Source organism: Castanea sativa, chromosome 5 (genome assembly GCF_040712315.1).
Source record: "Castanea sativa cultivar Marrone di Chiusa Pesio chromosome 5, ASM4071231v1".
NCBI lineage: Eukaryota > Viridiplantae > Streptophyta > Magnoliopsida > Fagales > Fagaceae > Castanea > Castanea sativa.
The window spans coordinates 73060863-73083387 of NC_134017.1; the positions used below are offsets into that span (position 1 = coordinate 73060863).

At 32.3% G+C, this 22525-nt stretch overlaps 2 protein-coding genes and 1 pseudogene across 3 annotated transcripts; all 3 read right to left on the reverse strand.

Moving 5' to 3' along the window:
• Window positions 1-774: 774 nt before the first annotated feature.
• Window positions 775-6312, reverse strand: LOC142636084 (G-type lectin S-receptor-like serine/threonine-protein kinase At1g11410). Of its 2 annotated transcripts, none has more exons than XM_075810163.1 (7): window positions 5046-6312; window positions 4644-4781; window positions 4339-4532; window positions 3962-4172; window positions 3585-3822; window positions 1169-1319; window positions 775-1083 (listed from the first exon to the last, which is right to left on the reverse strand). In XM_075810163.1, the coding sequence occupies exons 1-7, from the start codon at window positions 6310-6312 to the stop codon at window positions 775-777; spliced, it is 2508 nt and encodes an 835-aa protein (XP_075666278.1). The 2 variants fall into 2 exon arrangements, with proteins under 2 accessions (XP_075666278.1, XP_075666277.1); XM_075810162.1 differs by having other exon boundaries at window positions 4644-4802.
• Window positions 6313-11141: 4829 nt separating this feature from the next.
• LOC142635761 (uncharacterized) lies at window positions 11142-12553 on the reverse strand (annotated as a pseudogene).
• Window positions 12554-15895: 3342 nt separating this feature from the next.
• Window positions 15896-21180, reverse strand: LOC142636083 (G-type lectin S-receptor-like serine/threonine-protein kinase At1g11410). Its single transcript, XM_075810161.1, has 7 exons — window positions 19763-21180; window positions 19503-19622; window positions 18285-18478; window positions 17526-17736; window positions 17119-17356; window positions 16753-16903; window positions 15896-16670 (listed from the first exon to the last, which is right to left on the reverse strand). The coding sequence occupies exons 1-7, from the start codon at window positions 21099-21101 to the stop codon at window positions 16362-16364; spliced, it is 2562 nt and encodes an 853-aa protein (XP_075666276.1). The 5' UTR covers window positions 21102-21180; the 3' UTR covers window positions 15896-16361.
• Window positions 21181-22525: the final 1345 nt, after the last annotated feature.

Sequence of the window (22525 nt, forward strand, 5' to 3'; positions counted from 1 at the left end):
ATTCTAGCTTGTTCATCAAGCTTCGAATACCACTAAACTAGGTTGCGAACCCACACTCTACAAATTTCATTGTTTAAGGCTCATTGGGCCTGAGCCCACGTGTGTTTTTGGGTCCAGACGCAATTGTGCACTTACAGTTGGTAGCATAAAAATAAAATAAAATAAAAAAAGTTAAAAGGAAAACTGTCTCTAGTCAATAAAAAAAAGCATGATTTACTTTTAGAAATTATTTTCCACTAAATTGTTTTGGAAATCAACTCTATTTCATAGCAAGCTAAATAATAGAAAATTTGAATATTGTTTTTTTAACTCATTTAAGGTTAATACCAAACATAGAAAAATGACATAGTTTTATAGAAAATAATTTTTGAAAATTACTTATTTTCTAGTTAACATTGTCCCTGAAACAAATAGAATAGTAAAAATAAAAGTCAAATTCATTCATGATAAATATTTTTATTTTCTTTTGTAAAAAGGATTGAACTATACTTCTTACTCTAAAATATACTAATGAATTCCAGTTTGGTGCTTAGATTTTGTAAAATTTCCGTTTTTCCTTAAAAAATTTAGGTTTTAATTGATAGCACAATTTGGTAACAAAATTTAACTTTGCAAATTGGCTCAGCATTTCTCACGTCATCAATTGCAATACTCCAAATTAAAATTTTTTTTTTAAAAAAAACTCTAGAACTTTATAATAAAATCTAACGATCGATCAAACGTGCACTGTAGTCCTCAACTATGAAAATGTAGTTCAACTAGTTAGTGTTGACTTTAACGAGCTTCAAACACAGAAAATGTTAAGTCATTAAGTGAAGCAGTTGCTCCTACAGAACTTGTTGAATGTAGACCACATTTTATATTTTTTCTATTGATAAATGCTGGCTTGTTGGGAGGGGGAAGACTTGTTTCATTTCCCAACATGAATACAATTTCTGCCATGCTTGGTCGATCTGGTGCTTGTTCTTGCACACATAAGAGCCCAATATGAATACATCTAGAAACTTGATGAGGAAAATATGCTTGACCCAACGATGAATCAACTATATCCAAGGGTTTTCCTTCCTCCCATAAGTCCCAGACCTGTAAAATTAGTAGTATAATCTTAGAGTACTACCAAGGTGAAGTGCAATCAAATCAAAACCAAATGATAATATATTTTACTTACATGTCCAATCAAATTTAGGCAAGGACTTTCAACATGATAGTGGTTGTTTCTCTTGCCACTAATTATCTCTAGTATCAAGACACCGTAGCTAAAGACATCTGATTTGGTAGAATATAATCCTTCCATTGCATACTCCGGTGACATATATCCACTACAATTGCACAAATAAAAATAATTATAATCATAGGCAAAGTTGGGGGGTGGGGGAGCTTTTCGCAATTTTCAACTATATATAGTATTTATATCATAAAAATGTACAAATTATAGAAAAATGTACTTATTGGCTCCCACAGATTTTAGAATTTGGGCCTTTAACTCCTCAATCTTTTTGAATTAGTCTAGAACACAAGTTTGATACATTGTGCAATTGTTTGGGTTTTGGATAGCTCATAAATAATTTTTTTATATTTAGCTTGGCTCTCTCTGGAAAAAATTTCTAACTTCGCCACTAATTATGATTGTGTAATTATGTTTTTAGCATTCTTTGTGACTTTGTTAATGTGTTTGTACATGTTAATTAAGGATGTGGATAACGAACTCACTTAACAAGCCAAACCAATCAAATATCTTGTATTCTCTCTCTCTCTCTCTCTCTCTCTCTCTCTCTCTCTCTCTCTCTATATATATATATATATGTGTGTGTAAGAGTAATTATTAGAATTACAATTAAATATAAATATAGCTTTTTCTAACGACTTAATCTTTTGAAATAATAGGCTATTTATCATGGTATTAAAGTAATTCTTCCCCCATTTATCCATTACCATGCACATGTGCCACATTATTTATTTATTTTTCTTCCTATGTGGAACCGTGGATAATGTCATCCTCACATGTTTTGTCTATCACACCATTGACGTTATTATCATTCAGTTATTAGTGGTTGAATTTATCATCAAAGTTCTGGGTTCTCTGCATTACTTTCTTGGTCTAGAGGCCTTTTCAGTCTCGGACTTCCTTCTTTCCTAGTTGACAACTTTATATTACGAATACTCATTCTAGGTACTAAGCTAATTAATTTCATCCCTAATAATGATTTTGGCCCACAAGCTGACTCATATATGGACCTATTGTCAAATCTAATCATGTATTGGGGCACCGTTGGCTTTGCAATATCTACCCCTTACTAGACCTAATATATTCTTTGATGTCAACAGACCTAATTAGTTCATGCACTGACTTACCATTACCCACTACACCATTGTTAAGCATATTTTACTATACCTCAAGGCCACCATTTCACCATGGGCTTTATTTATTGTGTTGCCTATCTTCGGCTCTTAATGCATACTTTGATGCTAGTTGAGTTGGGCCTAATCTTATTCCTTTAGAGTGCTCGTAAACGGATTCAGATCCTCTAGATTTTCTAGGGTACTTTACCAAATAGACTTTCTTAAATCTTCACTATTTTTAATGATTTAATAGTCTAAATTTTGTCATGTCAGCATTCTACTAACAATAATCTTAATTATTTTATCTGCAACATTATTTTATTATTTTAATAACATTGTTAGTGGTATACTAACATGGTAGAATCTAGACCATTCCTTTAGAGTCAAACATTAAGGCTGAATACAAGAACTGAATCCCTCGTAAACAATATAATGTATTAGAGTCAAACACTAAGGCTGAATACAAGACCTTAGCCACCACCACTGCTAAACTATTCTGGTTTTTAATCTTTCTTCAAAGAACTTGATATCTTTCTTCCCCACAAACCAATCTTATGGTGTCAGAATATTGGCCATTATTATGACGCAACCTGCTTGTATGTCAACTCTGCCTTCCATGCCTATACAAAGCACATTGAGATCAAGTTTCATTTTGTGCGAGATAAAGTTGCCTCTAAAAGTTTGGGTATTCGATCTCTCTCTGCTAAAGGCAAGGTCACTAATATATTTACCAAATCGTTGTTAGTCTCAGCCCGCTTCTCTCGTCTTTGGTGCAAACTCAACGTTAACATTTTACCATTGAGTTTAAGGGGTCCTCTTAGGAATATAAAAAAAGAACCCTCTCAAATCTCTCAATCAAGAAAAAAACTTAATTTTTCATCAACGAAATGGATCAATTATTTACTCAGGAGAAGTCGTGATGTACTCAAATATCCTATTGTAATCTTTATGTTGTAATAAGCATTATCAAACTTGTGTCAGTAATAAACAAACACACTGATTTGTGAGAGTGAAGAATATATATTTTCAAAGCAAAACATCATATGTACTTTCTTAGTACGTTTTTGAGAGAGAAGGAGAGAGAGGTGCCAACAATAATTTTTGTATTTTATTCAATTTGGTCATTTCCAAACATCCTATCCAAACCAATATATGAAAATAGCTTGTGTGTGTGTGTGTGTGTGTGTGTGTGTGTGTGTGTGTGTGTGTGAGAGAGAGAGAGAGAGAGAGAGAGAGAAAGTTACTAGGTGCCGACAACTCTATTTGTATTTGCTTCAATTTGGTCATCTCCAAACATTCTAGCCAAACCAAAATCTGAAATTTTTGGATTCATTCCAGCATCTAGTAGAACATTGCTTGCTTTTAGATCTCTATGGATGATTTTTAGTCTTGAATCTTGATGGAGATATAAAACTCCTCGAGCAATACCAGAAATAATTTCAAATCGTTTGCTCCAATCCAACAATTGCCTTCTTATTGCATCTACACCAAAACAAGAAAGCTTCCATCAATAATTCATGACTAAAAACAAATATATGCTAACATATCAAAATTCCATGATAATGTCATAAAACAATAATTAAAAAGTTGAAAGCAATTAGTGATAGAAGAAATGGCATACCAAAGATGAAAAAGTCTAGACTTTTATTTGGCATGTATTCATAGATTAACATCTTTTCTTCTTTATGAATGCAACAACCTAAAAGCCTCACAAGATTCCTATGCTGGAGTTTTGCTATAAGCATAACTTCGTTCTTAAATTCTTCTATACCTTGCCTTGAACTTCTTGAGAGTGTTTTTATTGCAATTTCCTGCCCATTAGCTAGTTGACCCTGAAATCATAAAAAAATATTATTATAATTTTTTTTCCTATTATTTGCAATTGTGATAACAACTTATAATCCACTTCCAAAGTACCTATGATGTATAATATTGTAGTAGAATAAAATTAGTATTGATGCATATTCATAGATGCTTTTCATCCGCAAGGTGAATTACCTTATAGACTGGGCCAAAGCCACCTTGTCCAAGCCTTTTATCAGGTGAGAAATTGTCTGTGGCGGCAAGTATGATGCTTATGTCGAAAAATAGTAAATTTGGGGTTCTTCTACTTTCATCAAGTTTATGAGAATCTTGAAAGCTTGTAGAACTTTCAGTAACATCGTTGTATACTATGAGTTGTCTTTCCCTCCCTGTCCTCATGCAAGCAAGGTTACAAATGATGGTTGCATATATATAAAGCCATCACAATTCACAAATGCAGCTTGAGTTGGGGAAAAAAATCAATTGAAAGGTTTGCTTACCTGTTCTTTTCCTCTTTATTAACCAAAGCACAAAGAGAAAAATGAGTAATGAGGTAACTAGTAAGGCCACTACCAATATTGCTAGCCTCCTCTTGTTGGCAAAGAACCCCTTTGCATGATTATCTGAAAACAAGAAATCTTCTCCATCCGTATGATTACCTAACAACAAGAAGACTTTCTCAGTCACTCATGCCACAAAAATGGTGCACAATATGCATATTACTGCTTTAGATATTCCAGATATTATTAAAAATTTTATTTAGAAATTTATTTATTATGTTGTTAAAGTACTGGGACCAATCACATTCATCAGTTGTAAACCATTTTATGGTAAAAATTGATAATGACATTAATATTTTCAAATAAAAAAAATGCTCAAATACTGATAAAATTATTGAGTACCTAACTCAAGTGCATCCACACGAACATACAGGCTTTGGCCCCCATCCAAAACTCTTGTATCCATCAAATCACCAAACCATATCATGCACCCCATTTCCTCTTCCACATCAACACTTGCATACGCCGTGCAAGAACAATTCTGCAAGCACAGTGGCTCACACGCCTCGAAACCCAGTTTTGGATAAACTTGTGCCATTGAAGAATCTGGAACCTTCACACTTTCCACCTTCACAAACCCTTCGCCACTCCTACATAATGATGCCTCCCCACGCTTCCTTACACACCAACCTGTCTCATTTCTCATGAATCCTGGCAAACACATGCACTTGAAATCAGAACCATTACTTCCAATGTGACATTTACCAAATGTACCACACTTGTTGTAATAGTCACACTGGTCCAAGGGTACTGACCCTATAGAAAACCAAATACAATCTGCCTTCCTGCATATAAACTTTTGAACTGATCCAGATTCTTGTACCACTACTCTTGCTAAGAAAGTTGATTCCATGACACCCCAAGTCGTGGTAACCTCACTTTTATTGTTGACAAAACTTAAATTCAAGAACGAATTAGGGATCAAAGGGGGTAGCCCACCCCATCCATGGCCAATCCAATGACCAGAACGCCACCACCGAATGTTGCCTCTGTACAAAAACAACTCTGGCGAGGAGATATCTGTGTCAAGCATAAAGGAACAATTTCCAGATCCCGGATCATCTTTGGACTTCCAAGATGTTACAATTCGGCTTAGACCAGTTACTCGGTCCAATCCCAGTTTCATGTTTGGAAGAGTTGTATCTGTCGGATAATCAAAGCTTTGCCATAGTACCTCACTAGTTGTTTCGTTATGGATTAAGATTAGATTTCCGGTATCCAAGAGCTGAGCGTTAGTACTTTTGTTGCTCGATATTGAGGCAATATTTGTGGACCAGACGGGTTGTTTCCGATAATTGACATTGAGTACTAGGTTTCCATGAGAATCAATTGAGAGAACACCAGAAGTATCATTGATAGGACTATCTCTGTTTGCAACCCACACCACGGTTCGTCCTTGAGGTTCAGTTTTGTACCAAATTCCCACATAGCGGTAGGTGGACTTGCCGGGACTAAAGAAACCAAGCGCAAAGGTTTCTCCTCTAGAGACTAAAACGTCACCATCTCTAATGGGTTTGCTAATAGTTATATGCGAAGTGCCAAATTGGAGAAGAAGGAAAAGAAGCAATGTTTGCTGAAGGAGAAATACCATTGCAAAATACATGATCATTGCTGGTGAGGTTGCAAGATTGGTCTTTTGGTAAGTGGAAAAAAGGTTGGTGTAGATAAGGCCTTGATGCATGTAACGTATGAATGAGTTGGCTTGCATGTTTGTCTTATTTGATGCATGTAACGTATTTCAGCTTTCCATTCATACTCTACAACATGGCGATTTCCTCGTGAACTATGTTCTTCTCAAAGATTGACCCATCAGTTGACCAACTTTTTACTTTGTCAGATATTTCGTAGCAATTATATACTTCTACTGCACTCAGAGTGTTTTTGTTTTGTTCTGTTTGATTTTTTTTTTTTTTTTTTTTTTTAATTTGATAATTAAAAGGGAGAAGATTTGAACCTAAATATTTCTATTGGAAATATAATGAGATTCCAATTAAACTATAAACCTCTTTGACTCTAAATTTCTTCTAATACTTTTTTAATAAAAAATGTATGATTTTAATATATATATATATATATATATATATATATATATATTTTAGTTCTTATAAATGTGTGACAAATTTTGGAATCAAAACATATGATCAATAGATTTTTGTTAGGGTTAAGTGTGGGCCGAAAGCTATTCAATGCCATGATTTGATGAGTTTTCCCCCATATCTTTTACATTAACTACTAAGGTCCCTTGCAATGCATTGTGTGTGTATATATATATATATATATATATAGATATCACAATAACAACAATATTAGTTAAGGTCAGTCACGTATATATTTTTTCCCTCTATTTTATTCTATCTGAAGTCATAGTCTCTGTTACTTCTTTAATTGGTATATATTTTTTAACTATCTACTTCCATTAATGTTATTTTTCGTTTTCCTCTACCTTTTTCATTCTCTCAACTTGAACAATTTCACTCTTTCAACCAATTGCTATATTCACAGCATTTGACCAAATCAACTCAAGCGACTTTCACTCGTATTTTCATCGGGAAGAGCCACCCCTATCGTTAAGCATATTTTCTCAATTTGAATCATATCTTTTTGTGTGTTTCCACTTATTCACCCTAATATCTTTTATTTAAGCTATACTTATTTTATGAATATGTTGATTCTTAATTGCCCAATATTCAATACCAAAGAGCATAGTTGGTCTTATAGCAGTCTTATAAAATTTTCCTTTTAACTTAATAAGGAATCTATGATCGCACAATACTCTCAATGCACTTCTCCACTTCATCCACCCTACTTTTATTATCCTATAATTCACATCCTTTTCAATCTCTCTATCTTTATGGATTATTAGTCCAAGATAAAGAAAGTTCTACCTCTTTTGTATCTCTTGACTATCCATTCTTACCATCCCTTAATATTTGTTTCCACTTTTCCTAAATTTCATTTCATTTACTCTATCTTATTCCTACTTATTTGAATGCCTTTGGAGAGCATCACGACAAAGATGTGCACATAATCTAATCCATACCAATGGAAAACCTCTTAAATCGATCTAGTTAGCTCATACATCATTAATGGAAAGAGATATGCACCCTATGCTTATCATTGCAAACCTATAGTGATAGGAAACTCAATTTTAATTCACCCACTTGCTCTCACACTAGTTACAACGTTATCATTCATTCCCTTAACGAACTTAATATACTTTAGAGGAACTCAGCACATAAATAAGGACTCTATTATTTGCTTTTTTTAGGTCAACAAAAACCATTTATAATTTTGTGTTGTAATGTTTAGGAAATCAACTTAAATTATATTATATCTTATCATAAAAAGAGGAAATATTACTAGATTTGATATAATTAAGAATATGGATATTTTTTTTATTCATTAGGATGGGGAGTAGTGACCCCTATTAAGCTTAAGCACCATTCATTGCTATCCTATACGTGATGATGACTTTTACATATTCTTCAAGAAATATTGTTCTTGAAGAATATGTAGAAGTCAAAGAAGAAAATATAGAGATTTCTGAGAAAATTAATGAAGGCCTTGTTATAGAAAAAGAACCTGAAATCAAGATTGTGAAGGAGATTAATGAATACCCTATTATAGAGAAAGATCTTGAGGTTGAGATAGTGGAGACCATTAAAGAAGAACTCATAGAGGTAGTTGTCAATGATCTCGATGAAGTCCAGTTAGATGATTGCAACATTCAAATTCCTATTATTTTGGTCGGAGATACCAAAACAAAGTTTATTAATTTTATTGGGGTTGATAGATTTTATTCAATTGTTAGTTCTTACTTGATAAGTCTCTACAATTATATGAAGCCCAAGGAAAAAGAAATCCAGATTTATTTTTTTATTCCATTGATGAGTTGCAAGTATGGAAAGAAGATCAAGGGGCTCAGGCATTTAAAGTATTTGTTTATTTGGAGCGGAATATGTCAGATTTCAAAGATGAACTCGAGAACAAGTTTGTTTAAAGTGAAGGGGTCTGATGTAGGACACAATTTACTATTTAATTATTGTAATTTATTATTTTTGGTATTATTATGTAAAAAATGCTATTTTAGATTTAGGTTATTTATTTCCTTGTTTTTAGGTGCATTTAATGTTTTTAAGGTCAAATTTAGTGCCCATTATGATTAGGTATTAATTAGGAGTTATTTTAGAATATATTTTATTATTTGTCAAGTTACAGAGCCCTTAAATAAACTTCTAAGTCTTTACACATTTTTTTAACAATTATTCAATCAACAAAATTTAGACTTTTGTCTTTCTATTTTCTGGTGGATTCCAAACCGTTTTTCCTTATGGATTCAAGGACCTTTGTGGATTCAAGGAACCCTTCGTGGATTCAAGGAACCCTTCGTGGATTCGAGGTTTACTGCCCAGAAGCTAATAATTTAGTTTCTGTCCATCAAAGAGAGCATTGAGTGTGCTTTCTTTAGGCTTCCATGACATCAGTTGTTCATCTCTTCTTCAATTGTTCTATGTGGCTTAAATTGTTTTGGCAGTTCTTCTATAAGACGATCATTTTTCACTTCCCTATGATTATAACATAAAGAAGTCAATATAAACTTGCATATACTGTAAAATATTATATAACATATATTGCTAAAAAGATATAGAATACTTATTGATCCATAAACATAGAAGTCTTTGGAATCTCTAAATTTATATAAACTTTTTTCCGCTTGTAGATAATAAGTTATATTCCCCTACATTTATATGGAGGAATTTTTTAAAATGCACATATAAATTTTTTAATGTACTTATAAACATGCAAATAAAAGAAACAATGCACTGACCTTTAATAGTTTTCACAGTTAGACATGTAGCAACTATAATAAAAGGTCCTGGATTCCTTTTGAAGAGATTATCATCAATTTCATCTACAATTAGTCCCCAAAGGGTAAGCTTTATTTCATTTCCTATATTCAAATATTGTTATTAATGTAAGTTTATATTATATAAGTTCAATGTATTGCATTTTTTAGGAATTGAAACGTACTATATACTCATGACAACTATGTTCCTCATTGCAACATTTGATTCTTTAATGCTAGGATGTTCAATTGGACAATAGCAACCACTTTTGCAGTAATTTCTATGCATCATAAAAATTCGAATGTTAGTTATTTTCATTTATGATAATGATATTTTGTATTTTATATAACAACAATATAATGTAAGATTTCTTGACAATAATAGAACGCAAAATTTATATTCAATAAATTAAATACCTGATAGCTGGACATGACTGTTAAGTTAGTGAACGATGGTGTTGTAGTCAATAAATTCAAATTGATGATAAGATATATATATATTGACTTCAGTTTCTGTTAATTCTTGAATGTTGGTTGTTGGCAACAATATGATGTTATACTCATTTTGAATTGGTCTACAGAATTCATTGCAAGTACCAATTTCAAAGTTTTTTTTTTTTTATAAATAATTACAACATGCTGCCAATCCCACAACTCAAACTCTTTTCCCCTAGACTCCCAACAACTTTGTGCATGGGGAGGTATCAATTCAGCTAAAAGGTCTTTGACAACTTCAAAGTTTGATAATGCATATAGCTATCCTTCTTGCAAAAAATGTTTGAGTTTTTTTGAAATATTCTTATGAATGGTAGAGTGTATTGCATAATTCTACAAGTAAAAGACATTAGTTGTAGGTATATAAAGTGAATATTCTATATAATGTATAAGAAATGTTTTGATGTGTTTTTTTAAAAAACTTATACAAACCCGTTCATCAATAAAAGTCATATCTGAATTAATAATTTCTTGATTGTTTTTTTTACAGCATCCCACATCCTTGATACTCTAATTCTAATTTTGGAATTTTCAATCTTGTTTTAAAGCTGATTAAGAAAACTGAACTCTATCATCTTTAAGTTTTTGACCTTTGCTTGTATACATCATTCAATATGACTATTAGTGACGTGAACTGATAGCATTTCGATTGTAATTAATCAAACATTTTATTTATAGTTTCAATTCTTTAGTAGTAACCAGATAGAAAAATAGTAAAAAAATTTCAAACCCATTTGTAAGTCTGTCATTCCCAAAGTTGCAAGATATTCCTAAATTTCTTTTTAACTCTAGTAACTACTTAAGTCAATAACCATATTGGTTTGAATTTTTAAAATGAACGACATCTGTTTCTATGTAGTTATCGACCATACAATTGTTATAGCAATGAAGGTGATTTTTGGACATGTTAAGTACCGCAATATTATACCATTACAATTGTAAGTTTTGGCTTAAGCTTGAAAGACAATGTATTTTGTATGCCTAAAGGAAGTAAAGACAGTGCAACAATTAAAATGAGAACTGAGAAGTAAGAGTTGTACAAATGTATAAATGACCTTTAAACATATAAACTGTTTTTATCTTGCATGACCAACAACTTAAATAAGTTTGTTGAAAACCTCCTTGTACACAATATTTTTTGTCCCAGAAATTTGGTCAGTTTCATCATTAATTATGTGGAAGTTCAACCCATCTCTACTTGTTACTCTAGAAACTGCAACATACAATTGCCCATGACTGAAAACAGGTTTGGGCAAATACACTCCCATATGTTTCAATGATTGTCCTTGGCTCTTATTTATTGTCATTGCAAAACACACAGAAAATGGGAATTGTCTCCTCTTTAGAACAAAAGGCCATTGAATTACTTGGAGATAATGTTATCCTTGGAATGAACACGCATGTGCCTATATTAGTGCTGATAACAATTTTTACTTCTATAACCCATGTAGTCAGTTTTGTAATAATCAGTCTTGTTCCATTGCAAAGCCCTTCATTCTGGTTCAAGTTTCTAAGCAACATAATAGGCAAGCCTACTTTTAATGTCAATTTATGATTTGGCAATCCTGGAAATCTTATGCTGTTTGAAAACTCAATAGGATATAAAATGTCTTGATCAGCAACATTCAAAGAAGACTTGCAAATAGAATTTGAACTCAAATATTCATGTTCTACTCCATTTATTGATGAGACAATGTAGTCGTTTAACTCCTCTACAACTTCATTTGTAGGGCCATGAATTGCCCTATCTTGAATGTAACTTGCATCCTTGTATTGACCATCCAAATCAAGGTATGTGCTAGTAATAATATCTCGTAGTGGATTTTGTGTAGGTTAGATGATTAGATCATGAGGAATTGTAATGCTATTGTCACCATCACCTTCTCCCAAATCATCATTACCTATTTTCAAAATCCATTCATTAAAGTCTTGTATAGATGATTTTTCATTTCACTCATATTGTTCTGCATAAGTCTCATATTTTGTTGTAGTTTAAAGGCATGACAATAATTCAATAAGTGCGATTGATAAATTGCAAATTGGACAACATCTTCATGTCTTCCCTTCTTCACAACTGGAAGTACTTGTCAAAAATCACCACCTAAAACCACAACTTTACCACCAAAAGGTTTTTCAAAATTCCTCGGATGTCCAATTTGCAGTATATTTTGAAGGCTGCGATCAATAACTTCAAAGTAATTTCTGTGTGCCATTGGTGCCTCATCCCAAAGTATTAACTTGTTTTCAAAAGAAGTTCAGCTATTTTTGTTTTTTGCTTTATTTTACAAGTTGACTCATCATTGACATTAATCAGTATGTGGAATCATGAATTTTTTGTTCGGCCACCAGGAAGTAATAAAGCAATAATACCTGAAGAAGCAACAACAAGAGCAATTTTTCTTTTTGATCTTACAACAGCCAAAATTTTTCTATAAAGATATGTTTTTCCTATTCCTCCATGACCATAGACGCAAAACATTCCCCCAATTTTAGAAGAAACAACTTCCATTATAGAATTATAAATTGTTCTTTGTTCATTGTTGAGGCCAGATATTAAGATCTCATGTTTTTTTTTTTGTAAACTTCTTATATCATATGACATTTCTGGTTGAGGCATCTGAGGATGGTCTTTAAAAGATTTGCCATATTGTTGGACGATTTGGTCAATTTCATATAAGCCATAATTTTTCAATCGATTATCAGATAATATTAGTTCATGAAAATGAAGATATGACTTCGTCTATTAAGTATATCTTCAGTAAGAAATTTCTAATTAGAATCCCAACAAGTTAAAGGATCAGACACTTCACAAAACATGAATATGGTAACAAATAGTTGGCGTAATTGCTTGCCACTGGCCCAATGTGAAGCTTCAATTATGCATTCATGCCATTCTTTATAATAACATGCATCTTAGGCCATGGAGGCGTTGTCACCATGGCCAGAATTAAAGTTTTGGTCATGATTACAATAATGCACCTCCTCTTGTGCGAACCTTAAGATGACTTTTTTCTGGTGTAAATTTAAATTATTTGGACTCCATAATAATCTTGGTTATTAGGATTTTGAACCAAAATCAAATAGCATGACTGAAGATTAATGAAGCATTTCGAAGGGGGGGGGGGGGGGGAATGATGGTTGGAGTTGATGACCGGTGGCATTGTGGCAGCTGTTGGTGGTACAAAGTATGGCCATGCATTTTGATTTATTTATTTTGATTTTTTAATATTATTTGTGGAAACGTTGAGGAGCATGTGACATGACAAGATAGGGTTTACATTTATTAGAAACGTTTAGTACACACTGTCATAGATGCAGACTACTTATATATGATATATATGCAAAGATTTTTATAACTTAATAGGTCTAGGTGGAGGCGTTCGAATTGCGGGTTAGCAAAATACATAAATATTTTTAAAATAATGTACCATATATATTTATGAAAGAAATGATGAAGTAGAGAACACAAATTAATCCTCAATCACATTCTTTTTAGTCCAATTTTATACCTTACTAATCACAACTTGCTAAGTATTATTTTACTTTCCTTAAAAAAAATACTAAATTTTAAAATGCCAAAAAAAAAAGAAGCCAAATAGGTAGCACAACACAATTGGTGAAGAGTAAATTGGAATACAAAAAATGCAACAGGTAATTTACTTTTTCTATAAATTTTATTTTATCACATTTACAAACTAATGTGTTATTGGTAAAATAAAATAAAAAAACTAATTTAAAAATTCAATAATTGCCTTTTTTGAAATCTACCCATTACACTCATTATCATATCAATTTGTAAATTTTATATATATATATATATATATATATATATATATATATATATATAAATAAAAGAGAGAGAGGAACACAAGTGTCAAGCTAAGATTGGTGGAGTACAATTTTTCGAAAGGAAGACTTTATTTCATAATTCTTTGTGAATTTTTTGTTGAATTTCAAAATTTTGTCTCACGTTGATAAAAATGAAAAAACAAAAATAAAAATTAGTCTCATGGGCCAAGCAATTAATTATAATTTTAGTCGAATGATTGCTTCTATCTAATGTGTCCAACTACTGTGTAAGTATCTTCTCAAACAAACAAATAAACAAAACTAATATGTAAATATGTAGTCAAAGATATGTATAGAGTTCCTTCTAATAAATTGGCTGGTTTTGCCAAGTCTTGTGCTGTTGAGTTGGCAACAGATGTTGTATCTATTTAGATTCTTTCAAAAAATCTTTATAAATTTCCATAAAAAATACTAATAATAATATTAAAGTTAAAGTCCTTAGAATTCAGGCATTTTTTTTTCTTGTTTTTGTTTTACTTATAATTGGATTGATGGATAAATTGACAATCATTTTTTGAAAGAAATTTCATCAAGAGACTTGATTTTGGATGAAAGAAAGAACCTCTTCAATCCACACAACCGGGGCTGATACAAATTGAGAATGACGAGCCAATTTATGGGCAACTACATTTCTTCTCTGAGCTTTCTTATCCTAACATCCATTATTAAGAGGTTGGCAACAACCATTTTAGATTTTAGATTTGGGTTTATTGATAGAATTGTGCTACTTAGAGTTTGGTTTTAGTGTACCGTTTTGGATTTTGAGATTTAAACGTGTTAAATTTTTTATGGACCTTTTTCCTATAAAATTTATTTTTTATTTATTTATTTTTTATGGGCCTAGCATGTTTTCAGATTTTTCTAATGTTAGTTGAGAGAGACATTATGGGTTTGATGTTTATTGGGTTTTTATTTTTTAATTTTCGTTTGGGGTTTTCATTTTTTATATTATGAATTGAGTGATTTTGGATTTTAAAATACGTAAATGGGCTTTGCTGGTTTTAATGGACTTTTGAGTTGACTAGCAAGTTTAGGCTACATTTCATATTGAGTTGCAAGAGCTGATGGACCTAGAGGCTTGAGCCTGTCTATTGGTAGTGCCATGGGCGTAAGGCAGGTGTGTGGACCGAATCATACCACAATTGACTGGGTTGAATAAAATTGCTATTTGGGCTGTTAATTTTGTGTGTATAGGAAACGCTGTGTGTGTATGTGTGTATTTGTGAATCATGTATGCGGTGCTTGTGAGTGAGTGGGTAAATGGTTCTTTGTGTAAATTTAGAATCTATGTGAATGTGTAATTGTGACCAGGTTGTGCAAGTCTTATAAGATGTAAGTTGTGTGTAATCTAGGTATGCAAATCATACAAGAGAATTACATTAAATTAGATCGTTGACGCTAATTGGTGCAATTTTTGACTAATTTTACTTTACTCTACTTCCCTCCATCCAAACTGATCACAAAAGAAAAAGGAAGGAACAGTGAAACACACGTGGAATACTACAATTCATGGAGTACAATTAATACAAGGGAAGATTATGATTCATCATTCTAGAAACTTTTGGTTGCCTTAGAAATTTAGTCTCATGTTAATTACATAAAGAACTTTCATCTCATGGAGGGCCACATTATAAACTATAATGTGTTGAATGATTCCTTAAATTTAATGTCAATTTTTAATATTTAAGAAAATGTCAATTTTTTAACTAACAAAATTAAAGTCTTTAGAAAGACTTTGATTCATCTTCTTAGTCTTTATTAAGACTTTGATTCTTCTTCTTCATTAATCTTAAATTAGGATTGATAGATATGTTGGCAAATTTGGCGCCAAAACATTTTAGATTTGGGTTTATACTAATTGTGCTATAGTTAAATGTAGGTCAAAAGCTACTATAAGATGATGAGATTTAACTCCATAACTAATTTTTGAGTGAAATTTGTTTTATTGAAAAGTAAACAGTTAATCCTTAAAAAAAAAAAAAGTATACATTAGACAACTCGCTCAAGTGAAATTGCAACAAAATATAACTGACATTGAAGGCCTGGCAACTTACACTAACTATTTTTAATATAATACCCCTTGTTCATCAAATTTTGAGTAGAAAAGTTACCATATCAAGTTTGGCTAAGAACAAATCTTCTTGAGCCTAAATAATTAGAAAATCCTATCTCTCTAGTGTTCTCCACGTGAGATCATCTTAGAGTTTTTCACCTTGAGCCATAACGACGAGAGTGTTCTTTCCAACCACAAAAAACTTGAACTTCTGCTAATAAGTTTATTGGTAGAATACCACTAGAGTGTTCTATTGAGGAGATTATAACATAGTAAGTGTTCTTTCAAACCACAAAAAACTTGAACATTTGCCAACAAGGTTATCAGTAGAACACCACTAGAGTGTTCCATAGAGTACCATAAGCATTGTACTTCTCCAAATATGAAATTGTAGTATAAGTAATAAGTGCATACTTCAACGAGCTTCAAGCACAGAAATGGTTACATCATTGATTGAACCAGGTGCTTCTGCAGAATTTGATGAGTCTTGACCATTATTTATATTTTTTCTATTGATAAATGCTGGCTTATTTGGTGCGGGAAGAGTTGTTTCATTTCCCAACATGAATAAAATTTCTACCATGGTTGGTCGATCTGTTGCTTGTTCTTGCACACATAAAAGCCCAATTTGAATACATCTTGAAACTTCATGAGCAGGATATGCTTGACCCAATGATGAGTCGACTATGTCCAAGGCTTTGCCTTCCATCCATAAGTCCCAAGCCTGAAAATTTAACAGTGTCATACTTGATACTTCTATAGTGAAGTTCATTAATTCAAACAAAATGATAATATATTTTACTTACATGTCCTATTAAATTTAGGAATGGACTTGCAATATGATAGTGATTGTTTCTCTTGCCACTAATTATCTCTAGAGTTAAGACACCAAAGCTAAAGACATCTGATTTGGTAGAATATAATCCTTCCATTGCATACTCTGGTGTCATATATCCACTGCAATTGAACAAAAAATAATAATAATGGTTCCGTGATTTTTATTTTTAGCATTGTTATTGATGTGGTTGTGCATGTGTAGCCCACTTATCTTATCTTTGGTGCAAACTCAATTCGTGTTCCTTACTGTTGAGTTTGAAGGGCTGTGTTAATTAAGGATATGAATGCAATTAAGAGAGAGAGAGAGAGAGAGAGAGAGAGAGAGAGAGAGTTACTAGGTGCCAACAACTCTATTTGTATTTGCTTCATTTTGGTCATCTCCAAACATTCTAGCCAAACCAAAATCTGAAATTTTTGGATTCATTGCAGCATCGAGTAGTACATTGCTTGTTTTTAGATCTCTATGGATGATTTTTAGTCTTGAATCTTGATGAAGATATAAGACTCCTCGAGCAATACCAGAAATAATTTCAAATCGCTTACTCCAATCCAATAATTGCCTTCCTATTTCGTCTGGATCAAAAAAAATGGAAGTGTCTATACATAATGCATATTGGAAAACAGTTGAAGTTAAGATCATAATTTGTCTTGAACTTGATTTTAATTATATTGCGGTTATAATAATGCCTGAAAGAAAGAATCAGATAGTTGAAAGCCATAAGTGAAGGAAGAAATGGTATACCAAAGATGAAAAAGTCTAGGCTTTTGTTTGGCATGTATTCATAGATTAACATCTTCTCTTCTTTATGGATGCAGCAACCAAAAAGCCTCACAAGATTCCTATATTGGAGTTTTGCTATTAGCATGACTTCATTCTTAAATTCTTCAATGCCCTGCCTTGAACTTCTTGAAAGTGTTTTTACTGCTATTTCCTGACCATTGGCTAGTTGACCCTAGAATTATAATTGAGATTTAAAATTATTAATATATTAATTGATAGTTACAAATATTAATAAATTGTTATGATTTTTTATACTATATATCACTATGCATGTGCCACCTTTACTAACCGTTTGGAAACAACTTATTTAGCTGAAACTGAAAACTTTTACTAAAAATACTATAGATAAAAGTAAATGAATTATACAGTGGGACCCATGAATAGTATCAAAAGTGCAGTGGGACCTATGAATATATAATTGCAAAAATAAGCTAAAATTGAAAATAAGCTAAAATTTTCAGCTTATCCCAAACAGACACTTAAACCATGTCCCTGACCTTCACCAAATATGATCTTACACATGTGGGGCTATTAGAAATTAAAAATAACAAATTATGAGAGCTTCCTCCCAAAATTTTGTGCAATTATGATACTAGCTTTTCGACCTTAACATTGCCCCAAATGTACAAAACTTGTAGTCATACAATAATATGCATTGCTTCACATTTCACAAAGTTGTATAGTCATCTCAGATTCTTATCATGTATAAGGTGAAAGTACCTTGTAGACCGGTCCAAAGCCACCTTGACCAAGTCTTTTAGTAGGAGAGAAATTTTCTGTTGCTGCAAGTATGGTGCTTATATCGAAAATTGGTAGATCCGGTTTTCTTCTACCTCCACCAAGCTGATGAGAATCTTGAAAGGTTGTTGAACTTGCAGTAACATCGTTGAACAATTTGAACTTTCTTTCCCTTGCTGTTCTCATACAAGAACAGTTAGAAAGGATGGTTTTAAATTTGTAAATATGTTAAGCATTTATATATAACTAGATAAATTACACCAACCTACCCAGAAATGTATTGAAATAACACTTTTCCCAAACATTTGTGTACAAAACTCCCCTCGAAAAATTTGGTGGCTATTATTTTGTGAATCTTCAAAAGACATTGGTGCAATATTAATTTTTCTAAAGCTTTTAATGATTATTTAACTTTGAAGAAGATTGGTGATTTCAAGGTTAAAAAGAGATGAGTTTATCGCTTCCATTCAAATGAAATCCAACTTATCTTACCTTGTCTTGTGTAGGTTATTCCTATATCGAAGAGGAACTACTTTCTTAGTTTGGTATTGTAACAATTATTGGTATTCTTTGCTACTTCATTCCTCCATTTGAAAGGAATGGTAGCGCACTTACCTTGCCCTCGACTAGTGACGACTTTTGCAGTTTTACCTACCCGACCAAGTCTTGTTCTAGCCCACCCGCAATCTCGAGTGTGCATGTAGGGTGTAATGTGTGTATAATATTTTCTAATATAAATTTATATTATTTATTTATATACGATATAACTTTTTATACGTATTCTAGTACCCCGCGTAAAAAAACTTACCTCCCTCTCTTGATATTCTCAAGATCATCTCTCCCAATTCTTCTCATTTCTCTCATTTTAATATGTATCAACCCCACATATCAATAAGGACGAAAAAATAACTCCAACTTGTCTTGCTCCTATTTTGCATGAGTTTTTACCGTCCTGGAGAATGGACAGGATGCTTGGGATCCCACCCCTTCTCAACATGTTATAATTATTTTACTATAATAAATATAAATATATTTCTAAGTATAATTTTTGTTAATTAAAACAACAACATAATAAAAGAAATTTTTATATTTTTAATTTATGTTTAAAAATTCACCCATCAATTTATAAATTTATGTAATAAAGTTTATAATAATTATTATAGAACCTATACAATAATTCACACAGGAAACATTGCGTACCTTTCCTTTTTCTCCTAATCAACCAATATGCACAGAGGATAGTTAGTAATGGAGTAACAAGTAGGATCACTATCATAATTGCTAGCCTCCTCTTGTTGGCAAAGAACCCATTGGAATGACCTGAAAACAAAAACAAAAACAAAAGAAAACAAAAATTCTCTGTTAATTAACGCAAGAAAGTTTTTTATTTTTGTGTATATACATGTGGTAGGCAGTTTTTTTTTCTCAAATATTTATGTCTTAGTAAATTGTTAGAGTACCTGAAGTAAATTGTTGAGTGCCTAACTCAAGCGCATCCACTCGTACGTACAAATTTTGACCCCCATCTAATAACACACTCGTGTCTATCAAATCACTATGCCATCTCAAACACCCGACTTGCTCCTCTTTATCCACACCTCCATACGCCGTGCAACTACAATTCTGCAGGCATTTTTGCCGACAGTCCTTCAAACTCAGCTTCTCATCAAGTTGTGCGGGTGAACTATCCGGAAGCTTCACATTTTCTACCTTCGCAAACCCATCGCCACTCTTGCATATAGATTCCTGTCCACGCTTTCTCACACACCCACCAGATGCATTTCTCGAAGACCATTCACTTGGTGACTTGGGTTGAAACCCAGGTAGACAAGTGCATTCAAATCTAGTATCATTATGAAGTTCACATATTCCAAATGTACCACACTTGCCGTAATTATCACACAGTTTGTCAGGCTTTTTCCCCAGAGAAAGCCATTTTTTTCCTCCTTCCCTAGTGTCCCTACTCAAAAGGCGTTCAATATACCCCGATTCGTTTACCACTGATCTTTGGAATGTTCCTTGGAGGATTTCAGTCCAACTTATAGTAGTCTCAGTCTGGTTGTTCACCAGACTAGAACTGAAGAGCATATTAGGATTAGAGAGTTCGGGTAACCCGCTCCATCCAATTCCATTCCAATGACCAGAACGCCACAGCAAAATGTTACTTTTGTACAAATACAACTCCGGGGAGGAGCTATTGGTGTTGAGCACATAGGAACAATTTCCAGTTCCTAGATCATCTTTGGACTTCGAAGATGTTAGGATTCGACTCAGACCAGTTCTTCTATCCAGCCCAAGTTTCATGTTTGGAAGATTTGTATCAGTTGGATAATCAAAGCTTTGCCATAGTACCTCACTAGTTTTGCTAAGAACCAATTGTAGATTTCCTGAATCCAAGAGCTGAGCAACAGTACTGTTGTTGGTTGATTTTGTGGTAATATTTGTGGACCAGATGGGTTGGTTTTGATCTTTGACATGGAGTACTAGGTTTCCATGAACATCGATTGAGAGAATCCCAGACGAATCATTGATAGGATTGCTTCTGTTTGCAACCCACACTACGGGTTTTTGTGGAGCTTTATTATACCAAATTCCAACATAGCGGTTGGTGGACACTCCGGGACTAAAGAAACCAAGTGCAAAGTTTTCTCCTTTAGAGACTAAAACTTGACCATCTCTGATGTGTTTGCTGATGGTAAGAATCCCATCAGAAATGTTTTGCGAAGTTCCAAACTGGGAAAAAACAAATAGAAGAAATGTTTGTAGAAGTAGAAACCCCTTAGCAAAATATATTATCATGACGAGTAAGGTTGTAGATATGTCTTTTTGCTCACTGGAAATAGAGGTTGAATATATGATACAAGGAACGTGTATGACATTTTTATTCAAATTCTAAAATATATTGTGTTTTGTTTTTTTGGTGAACTATGTTATCAAAGATTGTCCCATCATCCCCTCAAAAAAAAAAAAATAATAATAATAATAATAATAATAATAATAAAATAAAATTTGCCCCAGCTGTTGACAACTTTGACCGAGTCAGAAATTTATGTCTCATGGGCCAAACTATCACCTATAATTTCGGTTGGGTGCTTCCAAAATTTAATGCGTCCACTGCCCACCTACTGCCTCTGATTTTTCTTAAGTTCCCAATGTTGTTAATGTATTTGTTAATAATCAAATTTTAGAAAAGTTTGGATAGCTTTTTTTTTTTTATGGGAAATAGAAAAAAAAATCGCAAAAAGACAAATTTGCTAAATTTTTTTTTTTTTTTCCTTATAAAAGCTTTTTTAAAGTAGTTAACTAACAAATGTCTTTAGAGTATTTGTTAATTTTTCTCTACTATTAATATGAAAATGTAAAAAAAAAAAAAAATTATTGTAAATTAAGTTTATTGATTAAATTTAAATTCATGGTTAGATTACCTTAATTGTGATTTAAAAAGAAATTAATGTTTGTGCTTTATTAGCCAATATAATCCAGTGTTTGCTTTAATTAAAGAGTATAATGTACCACACTTATTTAAGTGCATATAGAGGTTTTACGGTTTAGAGACCATTTTCTAAACTTATATAATCCACACTTATATAATCCAGTGTTTGACTTTTACCATTTTCTTATTTATGTTAGGGTTTAGAGACTATATATATATATATGTTAATAGACTCTAATTTCAAGACATCAAATTTTAATTTACATTGTGGGTCAAATCTTGACTCTTCCTCTTACATAGGAGAAGTATCTTTGATCTCAAAGATCATATTTTTAAGGCGAAATTACACAATTGGTCTCTGAAATTTATCATATAAGTGTTATTGGTTTATTCGTTAAGTTTCAAGTGAGCACAATTAGTCCTTCAAATTTTAAAAGTGAGCAATATTAGTTCTTATGTTAACTGTCATTGACAGTGTTGTTTACGCAGTTAATGATATAGTGACCTTGCCTTTTTTTTAATGAAGTGGCATTTTTAATGAGAAAAATACAAAAATTATTTTGCACATTAGAAACCCATTAACCCAATTCCAAAATAAAATCTTAATTCTAATTGGTTCCAAATCAAATTCCCACCCTATCTAATTATGAAATGCACCACCTCTCGAGTTGTAACAAAAGAAATCAATTTGAAATGGTATTTGTGATAGATTTTATCAGTAAATAAAAGCAAATAAATATTTGAACACAAAGTCGATGGAAACTGGAAATTTGAAGGTGACAAGAAGAAT

What these genes read in the sequence shown, in the direction of transcription:
- LOC142636084 (XM_075810162.1), bottom strand. Translation starts at nt 6,312, where the DNA reads ATGATCATGTATTTTGCAATGGTATTTCTCCTTCAGCAAACATTGCTT. An exon ending in TGTGGATGCACTTGAGTTAG is followed by an intron (nt 4,803 to 5,045) that starts GTACTCAATAAT and finishes TCTTGTTGTTAG; the next exon opens with GTAATCATACGGATGGAGAA. An exon ending in AATAGAGTTGTCGGCACCTA is followed by an intron (nt 1,320 to 3,584) that starts GTAACTTTCTCT and finishes GTGCAATTGTAG; the next exon opens with TGGATATATGTCACCGGAGT.
- LOC142636083 (XM_075810161.1), bottom strand. Translation starts at nt 21,101, where the DNA reads ATGATAATATATTTTGCTAAGGGGTTTCTACTTCTACAAACATTTCTT. An exon ending in CACTCAACAATTTACTTCAG is followed by an intron (nt 19,623 to 19,762) that starts GTACTCTAACAA and finishes TTTTGTTTTCAG; the next exon opens with GTCATTCCAATGGGTTCTTT. An exon ending in AATAGAGTTGTTGGCACCTA is followed by an intron (nt 16,904 to 17,118) that starts GTAACTCTCTCT and finishes GTTCAATTGCAG; the next exon opens with TGGATATATGACACCAGAGT.